Source organism: Musca vetustissima, unplaced genomic scaffold (genome assembly GCF_032173495.1).
Source record: "Musca vetustissima isolate MV318-11 ecotype Yass unplaced genomic scaffold, APGP_CSIRO_Mvet_v1 utg8404, whole genome shotgun sequence".
NCBI classification, from domain to species: domain Eukaryota; kingdom Metazoa; phylum Arthropoda; class Insecta; order Diptera; family Muscidae; genus Musca; species Musca vetustissima.
The window spans coordinates 110,632-130,660 of NW_026878018.1; the positions used below are offsets into that span (position 1 = coordinate 110,632).

The 20,029-nt window shown below is 33.5% G+C and overlaps 1 protein-coding gene across 1 annotated transcript in view; it reads left to right on the forward strand.

Annotated features, from left to right (window-relative positions):
* Window positions 1-607: 607 nt before the first annotated feature.
* Window positions 608-20,029, forward strand: part of LOC133322805 (P protein-like) — a 78,534-nt gene continuing 59,112 nt past the window's right edge. The window contains exon 1 of the mRNA XM_061531761.1: window positions 608-763. Coding sequence (XP_061387745.1) covers window positions 687-763 — 77 coding nt within the window. The 5' untranslated portion in view covers window positions 608-686. The remainder of the gene's footprint in view (window positions 764-20,029) is intronic.

The following is a 20,029-nucleotide window of genomic DNA, read 5'->3' on the forward strand; positions in this document are numbered from 1 at the left end:
ACTCCAAAACGACAACAAAACGACCAGTAAATCCAACAACTGAAATTAACAAACAGCAGCGTTTGCATAGCTAATGGAAAAAATAGAGTGAATTTTCCCCCGAAACCATAGGTCTGGGAACAAAGCAACAAAGCAAAACCAAACATTCAACACAATTGAATTTAAATTTCAAATCAAATTGAAAAAATAAACCGCGAGAGTAACGACCAGTTGTTGCAACACCGAAACAAACAGTTTTTCGCAGAAGTATTGCAACAACAACAAAAATACACATATATTCTAAAAATTTGCAACGAAGCATATCTTAAAAAAATTGTTAATAAGAAAAGAAGAAAAAAAAAATCACATACACAACAAAACAGTATTTAGTGAAATTGTTTTTTACATTTTTTACATTCCATTAGTTTAAACAAAAACGACAACAACAACAACAAAACTACATTTCTCAGTCAGTGAATGTCGCATTGAATGTATTTTCATTTTTCAATCTGTGATCCGGTTTCAATAGAGTATTGAAACCATTATTTGCCGTTAATCCGACAACTACTCCCAGTACCTTGCAGTACGCTTATTCGTAGGCGTGTGCACATCCACAACAGTTTTTTTGCATTTGCCAGTTTTCCTTTCAAACGGTAAAAATTGCTCCCATCACCATTAACCACATCACCGATAATATCCCTTTCAAAATGCGCGTTAAAGTTGGCAAACGGTTATGGCTGCGCAAAAGGCGTTCAAAAAGGCCGGATAATTATCCACTACCAAGGTAAGTTGGATGGTTTTGTTTTTGTCATATAAAACCATAGATTTTTCAAAAAAAATATCTAATCTTTTATTTTTGATCTTATTTAATTTATAAATAATTTCAATTTGGTGAATGATATTTTGTTTTATCAGAACCTCAAGAAAGTTAGAAGAAAACACAACATAGACCATAAAGAATAGAACGAGGACAAGTCTATTTGATGATACCCTACATGTCATTTAGTATAAACCAAAAGTGTGGCGTATTATTGTAATATTTAATAAAATACACGAGAGGGCTACTATATATATTTCTGGCCTATATAACACATAGTTTTGTCTGACATTTCCATTGGAAAATTTTACATTTTTTAACACAAACTTACTCACTTCGGTTTTATGTACGACCATCTATGACTTGAAAAATCATAGTCTCTTGGCCGCAAAAAAAGGTTTGTTCTCGTTGGATCCTGTACGATTTGCCAATTGCTCAAAAAATGATCGTGCCAATTGTTGCAACGAAATCTTGAAAATGAGAATCGCGGTGTGACAAAAACTGTTTATACGATGCTCGTATGATACGAATCAGGATTTCATCAGGAATCTTTGGAGACAAGTCAAATCCAAGGAAATTTGATCACTGTAATCATAACGCCGTAATTTTCTTAACCATTGGAGAGCCAATTGGCAGGAGTTCAGAGATCGCCGTTTCAGAGAGCTCTAAAGCAGAAAGGAATATCCTCGCAATTGCAACCGCTTCATATATACCTGCGGATCAAATGCCGGAATTAAGGCCAAACATCCCAGCAGAGACATCGGGTTTATGTTTCTTTTTATTTTAATCCGAAAATCATAGAACATGTTGCGAACGTAGAGAAGAGTATTGGGTCATATATGATTTCTTCAGGCCGAGAAAATCCCTAGAAAATAACCAGGGCGATCCCGTTACTGCCGCCGGGTAATGATGCCTGCAAAGTTGTATTATACATGCTGATTTAATTTGGTCGCCAGTAGCTAAGACTCCCGAAGCATTGACAACAAACATTCGTAAATGCTACACTGTTGCTAATCATTAATACGGATTCCGGATGCACCTAATTAGGATAGCCTTTTGGAAGACGTTGAAGGAACTACCCTCCAGCTATATTTGAAACGTCAACTATGTTGAACTGTAGAGTGGAATAGAAATTGTCTCAGGATCTTTTCTTGTCTGCCACGCTCTCCGGATTAATACGTATGATATCGATTGTGTGATCGTCTGACCTAAAAATTGATAGCATCTGTAATATGTTGAACACATCTCGTGGACATATCAGAGTTTTTCATACGAGGAATATGAAAACATCCTCCACACTGTTTACCACATGGATAGCAGAAACGTGTGTGAATTTGCAGGTCGATTGGCCATAATATCGACCACAAATTGCTCCATGGCTTTAGGGGTCACATTTGATAGACTCTATAAGTTGTCCGCGCACGCCACATCTGTACTTTGGATGCTAATGAAAATACATACAGTGCGAAACTATTCGGTTTTAGTGATCTCCGCTTACATAAGTGCAACAAATGGAGAAACATTGAATCCTGCAAGAATACAGTCCTAAGGATTGTAACAGGGTGTCTCCTCATGACTCCGATGGAGACGAAGATTCTTCAACACCACAAAATGCTGTCGAAAGTATATGATTGGATGATGATAGAAGAAGCCATCTAATGGGTAGATTTCCACCGCCAAGGGATGTTAGGAAGAATCATTATGGTATAGCAGCAGCTACGGAGACAAACCAGATTGGTCTTGGCTCTACTTACATCAATTTGTGTTGGGAGCGAATTGGTGGCATGGAGCAGAATATCTGTCCCCATTTATAATTTATTTTTATATTAATCTATAGCCAGTGCATTCTAAACAATTTCCCCAAAAATATGATTAAATATTTAAAGAAATTCCATTTGTAATCAATGGTCCTTTAAATTTAAGAAGAAACACCAAATTACACACCACCCAAAAGAAAAACGGTCTAGATACTTGATAATAATACTAATGGAAATTTAATACATATGGTCTGGCAAAGGCCAATTTTGATTTATTGACTATATTTACTACCATTCGCTGTGATTATCAGGACCACAATGACATTTTAGGACATTGGAGGTCACTACATTGGAAGCCAAATAAAAAAAGAAGAAATCTCTCAATCTTTAGGACAAATACACACAAGTAATAATAACAAAGTAAATGCAAGGAGGATAAAATGAAAATAAGAACACCGTGTAGGTGGGCACGAACAATCCACAGAAGAAGAAGAAAATCCTATTAATATGATATTTATTAACCAAATACCAACACAGCAAATTGAGTTCTTATCAAGGCTGAACCAATAAAAATTATAGGTGCGACCCTTTATACATATGTATGTAGGTATATTTGCAAAACACATGTGAACGTGTTTGTGTTAATAGATTTGAGATACTATTTGTTAAGGCAGAACAAGCAGATTGTCCAAGTCCACTAATTACTTGTGTAGTTAAAGTCGTATTTATTAAATATATATTTGGAATTTATTGTTCAAATTAACATTTTTGAAGAAGGAGAAGGATTAATAATTGCAATCAGTAATAATAGTAAAACATTTAAACATCTTAACCCATAATAAACATAGGCTCCCAATACTAATATTTTTTGAGGTGAACTGTAAAAATTTCTTTACCGAACTTGTTCTGAAATTCGCTTCCGGCATATCGACCAGCTTAGTTTGGCGATGTTACAAATGTGATGGTAATATATATATATATAGTATCATTTGACTTCAAACAGTTTTTTTATTACTCTGTGATAGGCATTTATGATATCATAACATCACAATATTTATTTTAGCTTACGCCGCCATAACCTTATTAACCTCAAACTATAACAAACGAAAAGAGAATATCGATCATAGCCATCACAAAAGAATTTTTGTACCTTTGACCTATTTCATAGTCACTATTAATAATAGTTAAATATTAGTGACAAAAAAGTTGCGTGCAACGATTTGAATTTATCATATTTTCGCATGTCACACATTTGTCTTCCTCGTGAATACACAAACTGCCAACCAACCCGCTCGCTCACACTATATCAAAATGCAGAATTTTTGACAGATAACAAATTATTTGCACTGTCACTTGAAATTTAAACTATAATAATGATAACATAAAAGTAGATGGGTTATGACGTTAAGGTTTCCCTGTGGCAACATACATTTATGGTAGAATATGTCACTTACTGGATTTAAAATAAAATTATTTTTGGTTTTTCAATCGCTCATAAATTTAATGCGGGAAAGGGGATCTGGCCAACTAATTAGAATTGTTGTCTGTTAACAGAGACATTTTTGTGAAAAATAAGAACATTTTTAATTAACAGTAGATTTACGGCTGGATGGTATAGTTCCTAGTTTTACGGAAGTGAGCTAATTTGGCTCATGTAAGAAAATTTAATTTTTTTTTTGCGAAGAAAACTGTTCCAAATTAATTTATATGAAATATTTATTATCAAAGTACTCATAGAAAACATATTTTACATATAAACTCTATGTTTATATGTAAAATAAAGGCTGATGGTATAGCCTTAAGGCTATAATGTCTGTCCGACACGATAACTCTCGAAAGGAGTTACAGATTTAATCCAAATTTTGAACATCGTAATATTTCTTCCGAACCTAAATCATGTTCGATGATAAAGAATATCAGACTACTCCTTCCAGTAAAATTGATGCTGAATTTGTGCGGTTTATCCGACATGTACTGCGCAAATCGCATCTAGCTTTAGTAGGGAATAATTCTTCATCGATAGTTATGTTTACGCCAGGTTTGTAACATGCCTGACTTCACTTCAAAATTATCAGTCTTTTGTCTTTGAGTGCGTTCGTTTTTTTTATCAAAACGTATGAACCGAAGTATTTCTAAAAAATTTTGTCCCTAGGCATTGTCTGGGCGAAAAAGGGCGGAACCCACTTTGCAGACCATAAATATGAACACTTCAAATTTTTAGCCTCATATGTTCCTCTAGCAAATAAAATTGCTATAAATGCAACAATTGTGATTTTGCAACCATCCACTCTTAGTTATTCAATACCTTACGAGCTTCGAGCTCGGTACATGATTTTATATACGCCATCATACCTTCGTCAAATATCAACATGAATGCGCTATTTGCTCAACCATGCATAATATGCCTTTTTGCATAGGATGTTGGACCTTGAACGTCTTTGAATATGGTATAACTCGGTGATCTACCTACGTTTTTGCCTTCGTTGGATGTGTTCCATCAGCTGATATTTCGTTATCAAGAGATGTATCAATTACTTCAAAGTCATCTTCGATTTCAGAAGATATAATCTCCTCCTTCACTGCTTGCAGATTCCACTTCATTTTCAAGTTGGTCGATATCAATTATATCCGACTCATTATTTGATTGGTCTTTCTTTATTTGTATTAGTTTATTCCACAAAAGATAATTTTTCTGATTTCGTTTCATGATAAAAAATCGATTTAATCCGAAATTGCAAACTATATATTACTTCAATGCAATGCAAACACCAAATAACTGGTAAAACATTGCATGAGCCAATTTGGCTCTCTACCGTAAAAGTAGGAATACCACATTCGAATCTTCAAAATGAAGGGCTCTGCGGGTAAGATGATGGAACGTTTTATATATTCTATCAATTAACTAAAAACCAAAACAATTTTTTAAAAATAATTATTTACGTGAAAAGATATACAGTGGTCAAATTTGAAATAAGCCAAATTGGCTCACTCCGTAAATCTAGTGTTAACTCGAAAATATAATTCGGAATAGATGCCAGGGTAGACAGAGGAGCTGTTGACCTCTAATCGGTTAACAGGTTGTAAATATGACAGGTTCGGAATATAAGTTCACAGAAAGTTAAAGTTCAGTGGTAGTTGTGTATGGTCGACCCCGTTTGACTATACTGCCCCGCTCAGTGTTTTTTTGATAACTACCTGGAAATGTCATTTCTCGAAGTCCTTGCACTGGTATATGGTGTCTTTGGCAATATCGCTGACATAAATATGAGGAACATTTTTGTCTAATACGTTGACACGCAGTCGACTCTGTAGGCGTCTTTTCGGTACCCTTTTCCAGAAATAATTGAAAATTTGTTTAAAATTGGTTTATAACAGGTCAGATTATTCTGTAAAATGTTCGTCATAAAGTTTTACTATAAGTCTCAGAATAGACCAACCCTCGAAAATCAGCCTAAACTTAAGAAACCGATCTTATTCCGAATTTGTGTCAATTTTTCCCACTGGATGTCGTTTTAGGAGAATGGTATAAAGGACAAACAAATCTTTATCAAATTATTATAAGTCACTGAAACAGAGCGATCGGTATATACAATATATACCGAATATATAGACGTTAATTTAGGACAAAAATATTAACAATTTTTTCATAGAAATTTCCCATTATATTTAAATTCAATAGTTTTTTTAGAAATTTACAGTATGAATATAACAATATTAGTGACAAATTTGTTGTTAATTTCAGTAAGTGTTAACACCTTGCAGAAATGTGTTAACATCTTCAATAAGACTGCATCTTAGCCAAAGACAAAATCATAAAAGTATTAAAATAAATGTAATAAGTCTAACATAAATTAAAATGTTCAGTTTTTTTCGCTGTCCATCTTTACGCTTTAAAAATAAACCAGTAAGGAAAGAAGTAAAGTCGGACTGGGCCGACAATATGATACCCTTCACCACTTTGGGTATATTCTATCCAAAAAGACGTCGCCTTTCTGAAGGAATTTTGACATTAAATTGAACGAACTGAAATATGTGCTTTTTATGTCTTTCTGGCTAGATTAGAGTCGTTTGCGCACTGTGTAAATCGTTTTAAAGCAAACTTGACACACGCTATTCGGTATGCTGCATTGTTTGAAATTAATCTCAATCAACATAAGTAAGTCGAAATTATACATGGAAGCTACGATATATCTATATCTGAACCGATTTGAAGCAAACTTGCCAGAGATTAATTTATATTAATTTCAGTGCGTTGTGTCAATCGGCCTAGCTGTGGATCTTTAGTGCACAATTTACTTAAAATCGGACGAAAATATATAGGAGGTGTACACATCATTCTAGACTTAATGTAGTACGCTATGCCAAAATTCATGCCAATCAAAAGAAAGCAGGGACTGTGGTGCACCATTTACCTAAAATCGGGCGAAACTATATATGGAAGCTATATCCAAATCAAAACCAAAATCAATCACGAAACTTAGCACACATCATTCTAGACCTAATTCAGTAGGCTGTACCAAATTTCGTGCAAATCAAATCGGGCGAAACTATATGGGAGCTATATCTAAATCTTAACCGATTTTCACGAAACTTAACACACATCATTCTAGACTTAATTCAATACGATATGCCAAAATTCGTGTAAATCAAATGATTTGCAGGGACTTTTGTGCACCATTTACCTAAAATCGGGCGAAGCTATATATGGGAGATATATCTAAATCGGAACCGATTTTCACGAAACTTAGCACACATCGTTCTAGACCTAATTCAATAGGCTGTACCAAATTTCATGCTAATCGAGAGGTATATAGGGTCTTTGGTACCCCATTTACATTAAATCGGACGAAACAATATATGGGAGCTATATCTAAATCTGAACCGATTTTCTCCAATTTTAATAGGGTTCGTCCTTGGGCCAAATAAGTGACATGTGCCAAATTTCATCCAAATCGGATCATAAATGCGACCTGTACTTTGTTAACAAAAATACAAGGACGGACAGACGTACGGACAGATGGACATGCATAAATCGACTCAGAAAGTGATTTTATGCATATTCTCAAATCTCGATTATTTTTGCCTGTTACAAACATATGCACAAAGACATAATACCCTGTACCACAGTGTGGTAAAGGTTATAATAAGAAATTAAGTTTTGTAGATCCGTTTGACGTCTGTGGCCTAGAAGTTTCACATGTTTGACGTTTGTGCCCGCTTGACCTTCGAAAGGACTAAATGATTTCATTATCAACTCTCTAGTAGAATGTCTATATCTTTCAATATTAGCATAAAAGATCAATTTCTTTTGTTGTTTGGATTAACATTTATGAGTTATGTTGTACAGAACAGATCTTCTGAGTTGGAAAAATAAAAATGCCATTGAGCGGTACCATTTTCGTTCAAAATCTATATTTAGTATAAATATTTATAGTGAAGAAATTACTTTATATTTTTCTTTAAGGAGACGCTCCCCCATTCACAGTTTAATTTGTTTTCTTCTTTTTCGATACCGTGCATCATTGTCTATCATCCGAATCTCCAAATTCCAACGCAATTATAAAAGAGTCTGTTTATGCTTCTGCAAAATGAATCAAAGAGAACACCATACGTTTGCAAATACATGGTATATGGTATATGTACTTGAATACACCTTCCCTATTGTCAAGCTTATTTAATCATGTCCTACTTTTATCATTTTTACATGTATGTATATTGAAGTGAATAGAGAAAAACAATACTAATGTACATTAAACCAAAATAACTTTCTTCAGACATTATATACAATTTATTAATTTATTAATTACAAATAAAGATGGGGATTCCAAAGTTTGTCTTTATCTTATTGTGAAATTTAATATCTTTCCGTAATAAGTCCTCGTTATTTTGTAAATCCCCACATGTGTTTATCAAATGGGATGGGATGAGTCTTTAAATAAATATTATCACATTAATTGTCATTTATGAATAAATATGAATAACAACAACAGAAACAGTGAATATGTGTGTGTATACATGTAAACACCAAACAGAATGTGTGTGCGTTTAAGTAACAATTAGACGCTGTTGCAGAGACCCATCACAATACTGACCTAAAATGCTAAAAAGGCCCACCAAGGTCACTCGAATGTCTGTAGCAATTTTGTATATCACAATATACACATACATATATTTGTAGATGTATATGGTAGGTAGACATTGCTTGCCAGTTGGATTGGCTATCGTATTCGTAACTTATAATACACTGGTGTGCATAATAAAATTAACTACTTAAGGAATTATGTGAAATTATAGCTTCTACACATGGAATTGCAACTATATATAAAACAAAACAGTCATATACTATCCTCAAATGTCAATTATTGGTCATATCTTGCACCCGTGACTCCATTATGTGCATCGGTAGTGGTAAAATATTCTCTAAGCAGATCTAAATCAAGAGAGATTATGTGTATGGTTTGTTATAATGAAAGCGTAAACGTCTGAGCACTCCTGATCTAATGGTTCTGTCTTCTAAAAAGACAATTGTCCGGCATTTATTACTATCCTTAGCTTTCAGGCGCCTGAAAGTATGCACATAACATACTCAGCTCAATACGCGCACGTAAATGCCAACTGTACACTTAAAATACAAATTAAGCGCCAAAAGCGTTTTTATATCATTAACGAATTTTGAATATCTAGGGGATACATTTGTATTTTAATGCAATTTTTTTTTAATTATAAACTCTTCCGTAAATTGATCAGCAAATGTTATCTAGTATGTTCTATTCTCATTCTATGTCTCAATAATAAGAGCTAAATGTTATTTTGGGTCAACCTATTAATGCCGTCCCAACTATGTGCCTTCAATTGATATGCTTTTCACTTGACATCTACTTGACTATTAACTTTAAAACTTAATTTCTAGCAAAACTTTTTTGACATTTGATGAGAAGGAAAACAATTTCAATGTCAATGTTTATGTTTTTGTATGCATTTGCATGTGAGAACATCTTGTGCTGGCGCACGTGTTTTTAATTTATGTCCATATTAATTTTTATACCCTCCACCATAGTATGGAGGGTATATTAATTTTGTCATTCCGTTTGTAACTCATCGAAATATTCATTTCCGACCCTATAAAGTATATATATTCTTGATCAGGGTAAAATTCTAAGACGATCTAGCCATGTCCGTCCGTCCGTCTGTCCGTCCGTCCGTCCGTCTGTTGTAATCACGCTATCTTCTGAAGGAATTGAGATAGGATGCTGAAATTTTGCATAGGGTTGTCTTTTGTCTGCAGGCAGGTCAAGAAGATAGGATATATCGGTCCACGTTTAGACATAGCTCCCATATAACAGTACCCCCCAATTTTCGGTATTTTGAGGTTCTTGGGCGCGTTTTTCAACCGAATACGCTGAAATTTGGTACATTGGGTTCTTATTGGGTACTTAATGTCCCCACAAAAAATTATAAATATAGGTCCACTTTTTCTGGTAGCCCCCATATAACGGTACCTCCTAATTTTCAGTATTTTGGGGGTTTTGATTGTATTTTTCCACCGAATTGGCTATAATTTAGTATTTCGAGTTCTTAATATGTACCAAATCTCTCCACAAAAAATTATAAACATATGTGAATTTTTTCGGATATCCCCCATATAAGGGTACCCCCCAATTTTCGGAATTTTGGGGTTCTTGAGCGCGTTTTTCAACCGAATACGCTGAAATTTGGTACATTGGGTTCCTAATAGGTTCCAAATCTCTCCACCAAAAATTATGAATATTGGTCCATTTTTTCGGATAGCCCCCATATAAGGGTACCCCCAATTTTCGGTATTTGGGGGTTCTTGAGCGCATTTTTCAACCGAATTTGCTGCAATTTGGTAATTTGTAGTCGTATATGGTAACAAATCTCTCTACCAAAAATTTTTAATATTCACCCCCTTTTTGGGGTAGTCCCCATATAACCCCCTTTTTATACCCTTCACCACACTGTGGTACAGGGTATTATGTCTTTGTGCATATGTTTGTAACAGGCAAAAGGAAACGAGATAGACACATGGTTCCTTTTGAGAATATGCATAGAATCACTTTCTAAGTCGATTTATGCATGTCCGTCCGTCCGTCCGTCTGTCCGTCTGTCTGTCTGTCTGTCTGTCCATGTTAAATTGTAAACAAAGTACAGGTCGCATTTATGATCCGAATTGAATGAAATTTGGTATAGGTCACTTATTCGGCCCAAGGACGAACCCTATTGAAATTGGGAAAAATCGGTTCAGATTTAGATATAGCTCCCATATATATATTTAACCGATTTAATGTAAACGGCCCCTATATATCTTTCGATTTGCACGAAATTTGGTACAGCTTAATCATTTAGGTCTAGAATGATGTCTGCCAAGTTTCGTGAAAATCGGTCCAGATTTAGATATAGCCCCCATATATAGTTTCGTCCGATTTCATGTATATGGTGCCCCAAAGTTCCTATATATCTTTTGATTTGCACGAAATTTGGTATAACGTACTGAATTAAGCCTAGAGTGATGTCTGCCAAGTTTGGAGAAAATCGGTCCAGATTTAGATATAACTCCCATATATAGTTTCGTCCGATTTCATGTAAAAGGTGCCCCAAAGTCCCTATATACCTTTCGATTTGCGCGAAATTTGGCATAACGTACTGAATTGAGCTTAGAATGATGTCTAACAAGTTTGGGGAAAATCGGTCCAGATTTAGATTTAGCTCCCATATATAGTTTCGTACGATTTCATGTAAATGGTGCCCCAAAGTCCCTATATAACTTTCGATTTGCACGAAATTTGTCATAACGTACTGAATTGAGCCTAAAATGATGCTAAGTTTCGTGAAAATCGGTCCAGATTTAGATATAGCTCCCTTTTATTATAGATTGATTTTAAGTAATTGACGTACTAAGGAACCAATAGAAACAAAACGTTCTGAAATTAGTATAACCTAACCTGTGACAAGTTTGTTTGAAATCGCTTAATATTTGGATAGAGCTTCCATATATATTTTCGACCGATTTCAAGTAAATTGGGCATCAGACTCCTCATGTTAGTCAGATTGACATCAAATTGTGCACAACGCACAAAATTGAGCATACAATTACGTAGTTGCGTTTTCTAGAAGTACAGGCATAGCCCAACGGACTTATTTATATTTGTTTGAAGTCGATTAACATACTTTATGGATAGATCTAGGTAGATTCACATTTAGATAAATATTACTTTTTTTCATCCAATTACATGTTAATAGTCCTGTTTAATATACCCATAGTGGTGAAGGGTATCATATAGTCGGTCCCGTCCGACTTTACTACTTTCCTTACTGGTTTATATTAAAATAGTTATCTGATTTGTTCCGCGTTTTGAGTTTGGTTCTAAGTCTCTTTTGTAATCATTTCACCTGCGGAGGATAGAGAGATAAACAATTAGAACGTAAGGTTCGATAATTAACTATAGCCGCATTTAGACCTAGCCCCTGATTGGAAGTTCGAGAATTTGAACTAAGCTTGGAAGAAATAATAAGAGGGGCAAAGTTTGGATGAAATCTAAATTTTCTGAAACGGATTTGGTCCAAAGAAACATGGGGTCTAGAACCAATATTTCGATGAGACACATTTTCACCGTGTTAAAGTCTATACACCCTCATTAGCCATAAGGCTGAGAGTATAATTATCCTTTAAAATTTTCTAAAATTTTTAATTATGGTTTACATAATCCGTTTTTAGAAATGTCGGTATAGGTCCACTTTTTGGTATGTTCCCTATATTTTCATTTCTAGTACCTGTCAATATATCTATGGTGGAGGGTATCCAAAGTTCGGCCCGGCCAAACTTACCGCTTTTTCACTTGTTTCTACTTATTTCAATATCAAATATTTGCATATTATGCAAATATAAACACGCTCAATTATTTTCGACATGCATTGCACATCCTAACTTAATAAACATAAATGGAAGAAGAGTTTTGAAAATGTTTGCCATTTCAATAATATTAAGTTGGTACATTTCATGTGTGGCAGCTATGTGTTGTATTTGCATTGAATCTGAAACATGTTCCTTTTTTTATAACCAACGTTACTGTACGTAATGACATGAACAATATTATTTAAACAGTTTAATTAATGTTGCTGATTATATGAATAATTTTATTAGTAATAGCTGATAATGTATATTTACATGTATGTAAGAATATGTAATAAACTCAATCATATAATTTATAAATGTTTAATAATATTCATCTAATATTTTATCCGTAACAACATAAATACCTTGAATATGTCACACATCAATAAAATTGAATACTAATTGAATTTAGTATACAATTTTGTATAAAAAAGTACTTATTTCAAATATGTTTAGCTCAATTTCGAAACTAACATTTTTGCATCACAATAACCAAAAATATAGGCGCTAGACCTAGGGGGCCGATACATTTCATTCTAGAACCTCACGTTCTAGTTATACCCTTTACCACACTGTGGTACAGGGTATTATGTCTTTGTACATATGTTTGTAACAGGCAAAATGAAACGAGATAGATACATGGTTCCTTTTAAGAATATGCATAGAATCACTTTTTAAGTCGATTTATGCATGTCCGTCCGTCTGTCTGTCCGTCCGTCTGTCCGTCCGTCTGTCCATGTTAAATTGTAAACAAAGTACAGGTCGCATTTTAGATTCGAATTGGATGTCAAAGTCCCTATATATCATTCGATTTGCACGAATTTTGGCATAGCGTATTAAATTAAGTCTAGAGTGATGTGTGTAAAGTTTCAGGAAAATCGGTTCAGTTTTTGATATAGCTCCCATATATATTTTCGTCCGATTTTATGTAAAAGGAGCATCAAAGTCCCTATATATCCTTGGATTTGTACGAAATTTGGCATAGAGTACTGTATGAAGTTTAGAGTGATGAAATTTGGTATAGCGTACTGAATTGAGTTTAGAATGATGTGTGGTAAGTTTCGGAAAAATCGGTTCAGATTTCGATGTAGTTCCCATATATATATATATATATATATATATTCGTTAAGATCGGCCGGGTCGAACTATGGATTCTTAGTTGAAAACTTTAACCACCTCCACCAAAGATATACTGACAGGTACTTGAAATAAAAATACAGGGGACACCCTAAAAAGTGTACCTATACCGACATTTCTATAAACCGATTATGGTTCTAAATATTGGTCCTAGAACCTATGTTTCTTTGGACCAAATTTGTTTCAAATGCGGTCAAAACCCCGAAAACTGAAAATCGGGTGTTCCCTTGTATGGGGGCTATCAGAAATAGTGGACCTTTATTTATAATTTTTAGTGGAGAAATTTTGTACCCGATAGAACCGAATGTACCAAATCTCAACGAATTCGGTAGAAAAACGCGCTCATGAAACCCAAAATGCCGAAAAATTGGGGTATCCTTATATGGGATTTTTCTTTGGAACAATTGTCAAAAAAAAAAAAAAATAATAATAAATAAATAACTAAAATGATTTGGAGCCGAAATTGGTGAATGGATTTACTCCTGGTATTTCAATATCAGATTTATTGAACCAAACTCATCGAACTTCGACCATTATGTGGGGACTATATCTGAGTATGGACCGATATGGAAAACTTTTATTAAAAAATATGTATCTCTCCCCATTAGAACCAAAACGTAGGCATAAAATTAAGGTTATCGTTATAACCGGGCTATTTCCAAACTCGCCAAAATACGGCGAGACAATCATGACCAAATTCCAAAATAAATTTATAGACCTTTATATGGGGTTACCCCGAAATAAATCATCATTATTGACAGTTTCTAGTATAACGATTTACTTCCTAATGGGAATTCAAATAAATTTATAATTTCGTTTCATACGAAATTACAAATTTATGGTAGATACTGTATAGTAATTGGATACTGTACAAATACATGTTGTATCAATTATTTTATTCAAACTAAATTATAATTTTTATATTTTCAGGTATGTAAACATTAAGTATTCATCCTATGATTTATAAACGTAAGTCTTAAATTTTATTATTAATTCCAAGCAAATCAGCACTAAATACAGTCTGTAAAATATATAAACATTCAAATAAATCATTACAACAAATACCAATGTTTGTTAAGGTTTGTAAGTTTGCACATATGTATTTGAAGATTTAAAAAGGAAGAAAATAATTTACCAAAATTTGTTGTTGTTGTTTTTTGTGTTCAAAGAAAAGTCCTTATTTTCGATGGCGGGCATGATAACTCCTCCCTGGAACATCGGAATCCGAAAATTCCAACGGTGTTAGAAGGAGGACATGTCCGGCTCTCGTATGAACTAGGATTATTGACTGCGCTCTAAAATTAACAAAATTGCGGACCTTTGAAAAAATATTTTTGAAAAATCGCCGAATTTTGACCAAAAACCAAGTTAAAAATAAGGAAGATCTTCACCGATTGGCTTTATCCTAGTTCATACGATAGCTATACACTCACAGAGAAACGTGTAAAAATTTGAAATCGATTGGGTTATTAGTTTTTGAGTTATCGTGCCCGCCATTCGCAAAAGAGAAAAACGCGATTGAAGTTTGAGAAGCCCTTTAGCCGTCACTCGTGTTGACACAATAAATCGGCTATATCATCAAGAGTTCTTGAGATTTTCACTTGAAATTTTGTAAGGACATTCTTGAATGTAGTTTCAAATTATATCAAAAAAGTTTTTGGCACCGAGAATGGGGGTGTCCCCTTAAGTCTAGGAGCTATTTTAAAAACTAATTAACTTTTTATAATTATGCCCTGATAATTCCAAATAAATCTATTTTAATCACAACAATAATTCATTATTTTTGAGTGCTACTGTTGAAAAAGTTTATTTTTATCAAAAATAAGCTTTTGCCAAAAATTAGTCTTTAGCTCCACTCATTGTAACCTAAAAAAGACAATACATTAATAAAATTGCCACAAAAATTCCAAACAAAAAACACAAGTCTGCTGAACCCAAAATTAATTACGATATTAATGTTTAATTCGAAAGCTTTGCCATTGTAATGTTCAAAGAACAAGAAGAAGAATACACCTTTGTCGAAAAACTTTGTTCGTTTTGGGACTCTAATATAAATTTATCTCAAATTATAAAAGTTCAGTGAACATATAACGCCTTTTTTATTAATGAAATGATTCCATGGAAATTCCACATCGAAAGGAGAGAATTATTTAAATTTCCAATTCCCAGGAATGTTGAATAGAATTTGTGTGGGCTTCTCGTGTTTCGTTCGCCCACATTGTCATATCAGAAATTCATCGAATTCATCACATTACAAATATAACAAACAAAAAGTATCCTTTTGTACAATTGTCATTGTAAAAAATTTCACAAACATGATAAAATATTAATATTTGGCGAAGCGACACGAAAATTGCAAATAAAGTTCACCCACACAGTTAGTAACTTTATCAACGAATTTAAAACAATTTGTGAGAAATCGAAGCAATATTAATTTAATTTTAAGAGATGTTTGTCCAGTGAATTGTATCAAATAATTTTGCTAAGATTGCGTAAGGTGTGAAATTTTTAAAATAAGGTTTCTAAGATTTTTAATACTTTTAGGGATATTTAACGATATTAAAAAAATATATTTCCAAGATGAGGATTTGTAAAAAAATTAATATTTTTCAGGGCGTGAACACCCTTATATATATACTAATAAAAGAGTAAAGTGATTGACTGACTGATTTAACGATTCATCAACGCCCAGACGAAACGGCTGAAGCTAGAAGGGTACGAAAAGTACTAAAAAGTACTAAATATGATATCATTTGTATTTGGCGAACCAGTAGAGCTAGAACTCTGAAATTTGGATTGAGGGTCACTGATGGAGTGTAGGATAGATGTACCAAAGGGTTTTTGGAAATTCGAACTACAACTATCTGAAATGTACGAAAATGTACTAAATTTGGTACAATTTTGTAGCACGGATAGAGCTAAAAACTTGAAATTTGGAATGCGAATTAGGGTTGGGAAGTAGGGTCGATATAAGGAGATGGTTTTGAAACCGTGTACTCATGTGTACGAAAAGTACTATATGGTACTATATTTGGTACAAATTTGATTTGGAGGTACAAATGGAGCTAGAATCCTGAAAATAGAAAGAAACATTACCGTCGGAGTATAGGATTGTGATATGTACGTAGTTTTGGAAATTTGTTACTTATGTGTACGAAAAGTACTATAATTGGTACAATTTGGATTTGGGTGAACCGATAGAGCTGAAACAATGAAATTTGGAGTTAGGATCATTTTAGGGGTGTAGGATTGAGGTCAGGACTCAGTTTAAGACATTATTACTTATGGGTACTAAATGGTACTAAATTTGGTGCAATTTGAATTTTAGTTGAACCAATTGAGCTAGAATCATAAAATTTGGAGTCAGGATCACTGTCGAGGTGTAAGATTGAGATATGCAGGAAGTTTTAAAATTTTGTACTTATGTGTACTAAATTTGGTACAATTTGAATTGTGGTTGAACCGATACAGTTGGAATCCTGAAATTTAGATTTTGGAGCACTGGGGGGGTGTTGGTTTGGGTTCAGTTGGAAGTTTTTGAAATTCGTACTAAATGGTACTAAATTTGGTACAATTTGAATTTTGGGTGAACCAATAGAGCTAGAATCATGAAATTTGGAGTCAGGATCATTGTTGAGGTGTAAGATTGAGATATGTAGGGAGTTTTAAATTTGGTACAATTTAAATTGTGGGTGAACCGATAGAGTTGGAATCCTGAAACTTGGATTTAGGATCAGTGTTGGGGGTAGGATTGGGGTATGCAAGAAGTTTGGGAATTAGTACTACTTTGTACTGAATTTTGTACAGTTTGAATTGTGAGTGAACTGATAGAGTTTGAATCCTAAAACATGGATTTAACATCACTGTGGGGGTGTAGGATCGGGGTATGTAGGAAGTGTTGAAATTTTGTACTACTGTGTACTAAATTTTGTACAGTTTGAATTGTGGGCGAACCGATAGAATTGGTATCTTGAAACTTGGATTTAGGATCATTGTGGGGGTGTAGGATTGGGGTATGTAGGAAGTTTTTAAAATTCGTACAAATGTGTACTAAATTTTGTACAATTTAAATTTTTGGTGAACCAATACAGCTGGAATCCTCAAATTTGGAGTTAGGGTTACGGTTTGGTTTACAGTTTCAAAATAGTACCAAATGTGGATTTGAGTAAACCGATAGAGCTAGAATCTTGAAATTAGAAGTTAGGATCACTGTCGGGGAGTAGGATTTTGCTATGTAGAAAGTTTTGGACATTCGTAATAATGTTTACTAAATGGTACCAAATGGTGGTTAGGATCACTGTTGTGGGGTTCGAATGGGGTGTGTAGGAAGTTTTGGAAATGTCTACTAATGTTTACTAAATGACACTAGATTTGGCACAGTTTGGATTAAAAGCTAACCGATAGAGCTGAAATCTTGACATTGAGTAATAATATTTTCTTTGGATTGCATGATGTAGGTAGTAATGGAAATTTGTACCTATGTGTATTAAATGTCACTAAATTTGAAACAAATTGGATTTAGGTGAACCGATAGAATCTTGAAATTTTAAATTAAGATTGGGGTATGTGGGAAGTGTTGGAAATTCGTATGTTAATGTAGGAAGTTATGGCAATTTATATATTTATGTTTACTAACTGGTACTTAATTTGGATTTGGGTGAAGCTATATATATTTTGTATAGAGCTTGATTTCTTTTGCGGTCAGAATTTGTGTGTAACATAATATTTTTGTGGGGGCGTAAATATTTATCAAAATATTTTTTCAGAAGCTGTTTTTAAAAAGTAATTTTTCAGAGACTGAATATTTAATAAAAATTTCAGGGACTGTTATAGGCGTTGTTTTTTTAAAAAAAAATATTTTTTCAGGAACTGTTTTAACCGTGAATATATATTATAGGAGAGAATTTTTCAAAATTATTTTTTCAGGCGCTGTTATAGCCCTGAATATTTATAAAAAATATTTTTTGGGGACTGCTATAGCCGAAAATATTAAAAAATAGGGACTGTTACTGGCGTTATTTTTTTCAATTTTTAAAAAATATTTTTTTTAGGAATTGTTTTAGCCCTGAATATTACAAAAGATTTTTCAGGGACTGTTATAGAAGTAGATTTTTAAACAATATATTTCCAGGAGCTGTTATAGTCGTCAATATGTAAAAAAATATTTTTTGGGACTGTCAGAGGCTTGGGTTTTTACAAAATATGTTTTCATTTTTCGGGGACTGATAATATTAAAAATATGTTTTCAGTTGTGCATTTTTAAAAAATATTTTGCAGAAACAGTTATTAAATATATTTTTTTAGTTATAGGCATAGATTTTGTTTTGTGACGAAGTTCTATTCATTAAAACAGATTTTCTCATTGTTGTAGAATGGTACTTTATCGCCAGACAAAGATTTATGTTCATCGCTGCACTCTTTTCTGGATAATTCATGTCGAAAGTTATATATTTTTTGTCACTAAGATTTATGATGACACTGAAAACGAAAAAAACACATGCTAATACATTAAACCGTATTGAGTACGTTTATGCAAGAAATAAAAACAAACTTTCCAATGCATGCTTAATATGGTGTTTGTCTATTGTTTCAAAACCCCACGGAAAATCCATTATCCGCTGAAAATGTCAAGAATTCCTTTAAATCAGCCTTTAATCGAAATTTTACATTTCAAATTGTCTATTCTATGTAATGTTATGTATAATGACAACATTTTTACAAAAGAACCCAAAACTCCATATTAAAATCAAATTGAACTGAAAACTTAATGAATTAAATTTTATACTCAATTAATGTTTTTTCGCCAAATACTTTTTTCGCCTACCCAAATATTTTCTTTTTGCAAATAGATAAATGAAAATAGTAAGACACACAACACAAAGCGAAAGCTTAGTCTAGCACATCACTTTTATTTAAGAGCTAAGAAGTAAATTCCAACAGCTGTACTAATTAACTAAACACAATTACACAGCGAAATGTTAACATGTGTGTGTATATGTATATGTGTATATTCAACGCCCAAGCATAATGAAAAGGATTTTGTTTAGAGGCTGACCCTTTAAATGGCCGGAGCACATTATAGTTTACTCATCACAATGGAACAAAATGTTAACATGAAAGCCATGTGCATGAGAGCATGTTCGCTTGTAATAAAAAAAAAACCGCAACAACTCCTTAGGGCCTTGTATTAAAATAAAAATACAACCCAAAATGTGTATCCCTTTAACGTTAGGTATAACACCCCAATAAAACACAAAACATTATATTTGCGAAACTTGGAACAAGTTAATTTAAGTATTGGTTCGAATGAATACTATGCATAATCATAGCTTTATTTATGCCGCAACCGCAAAGGGGGCCTTTTTCAAAGAGACAAATATTTTCCCTTTCATCACATAATCGCTGTGTTGTGTCTCATGATCCAACTGC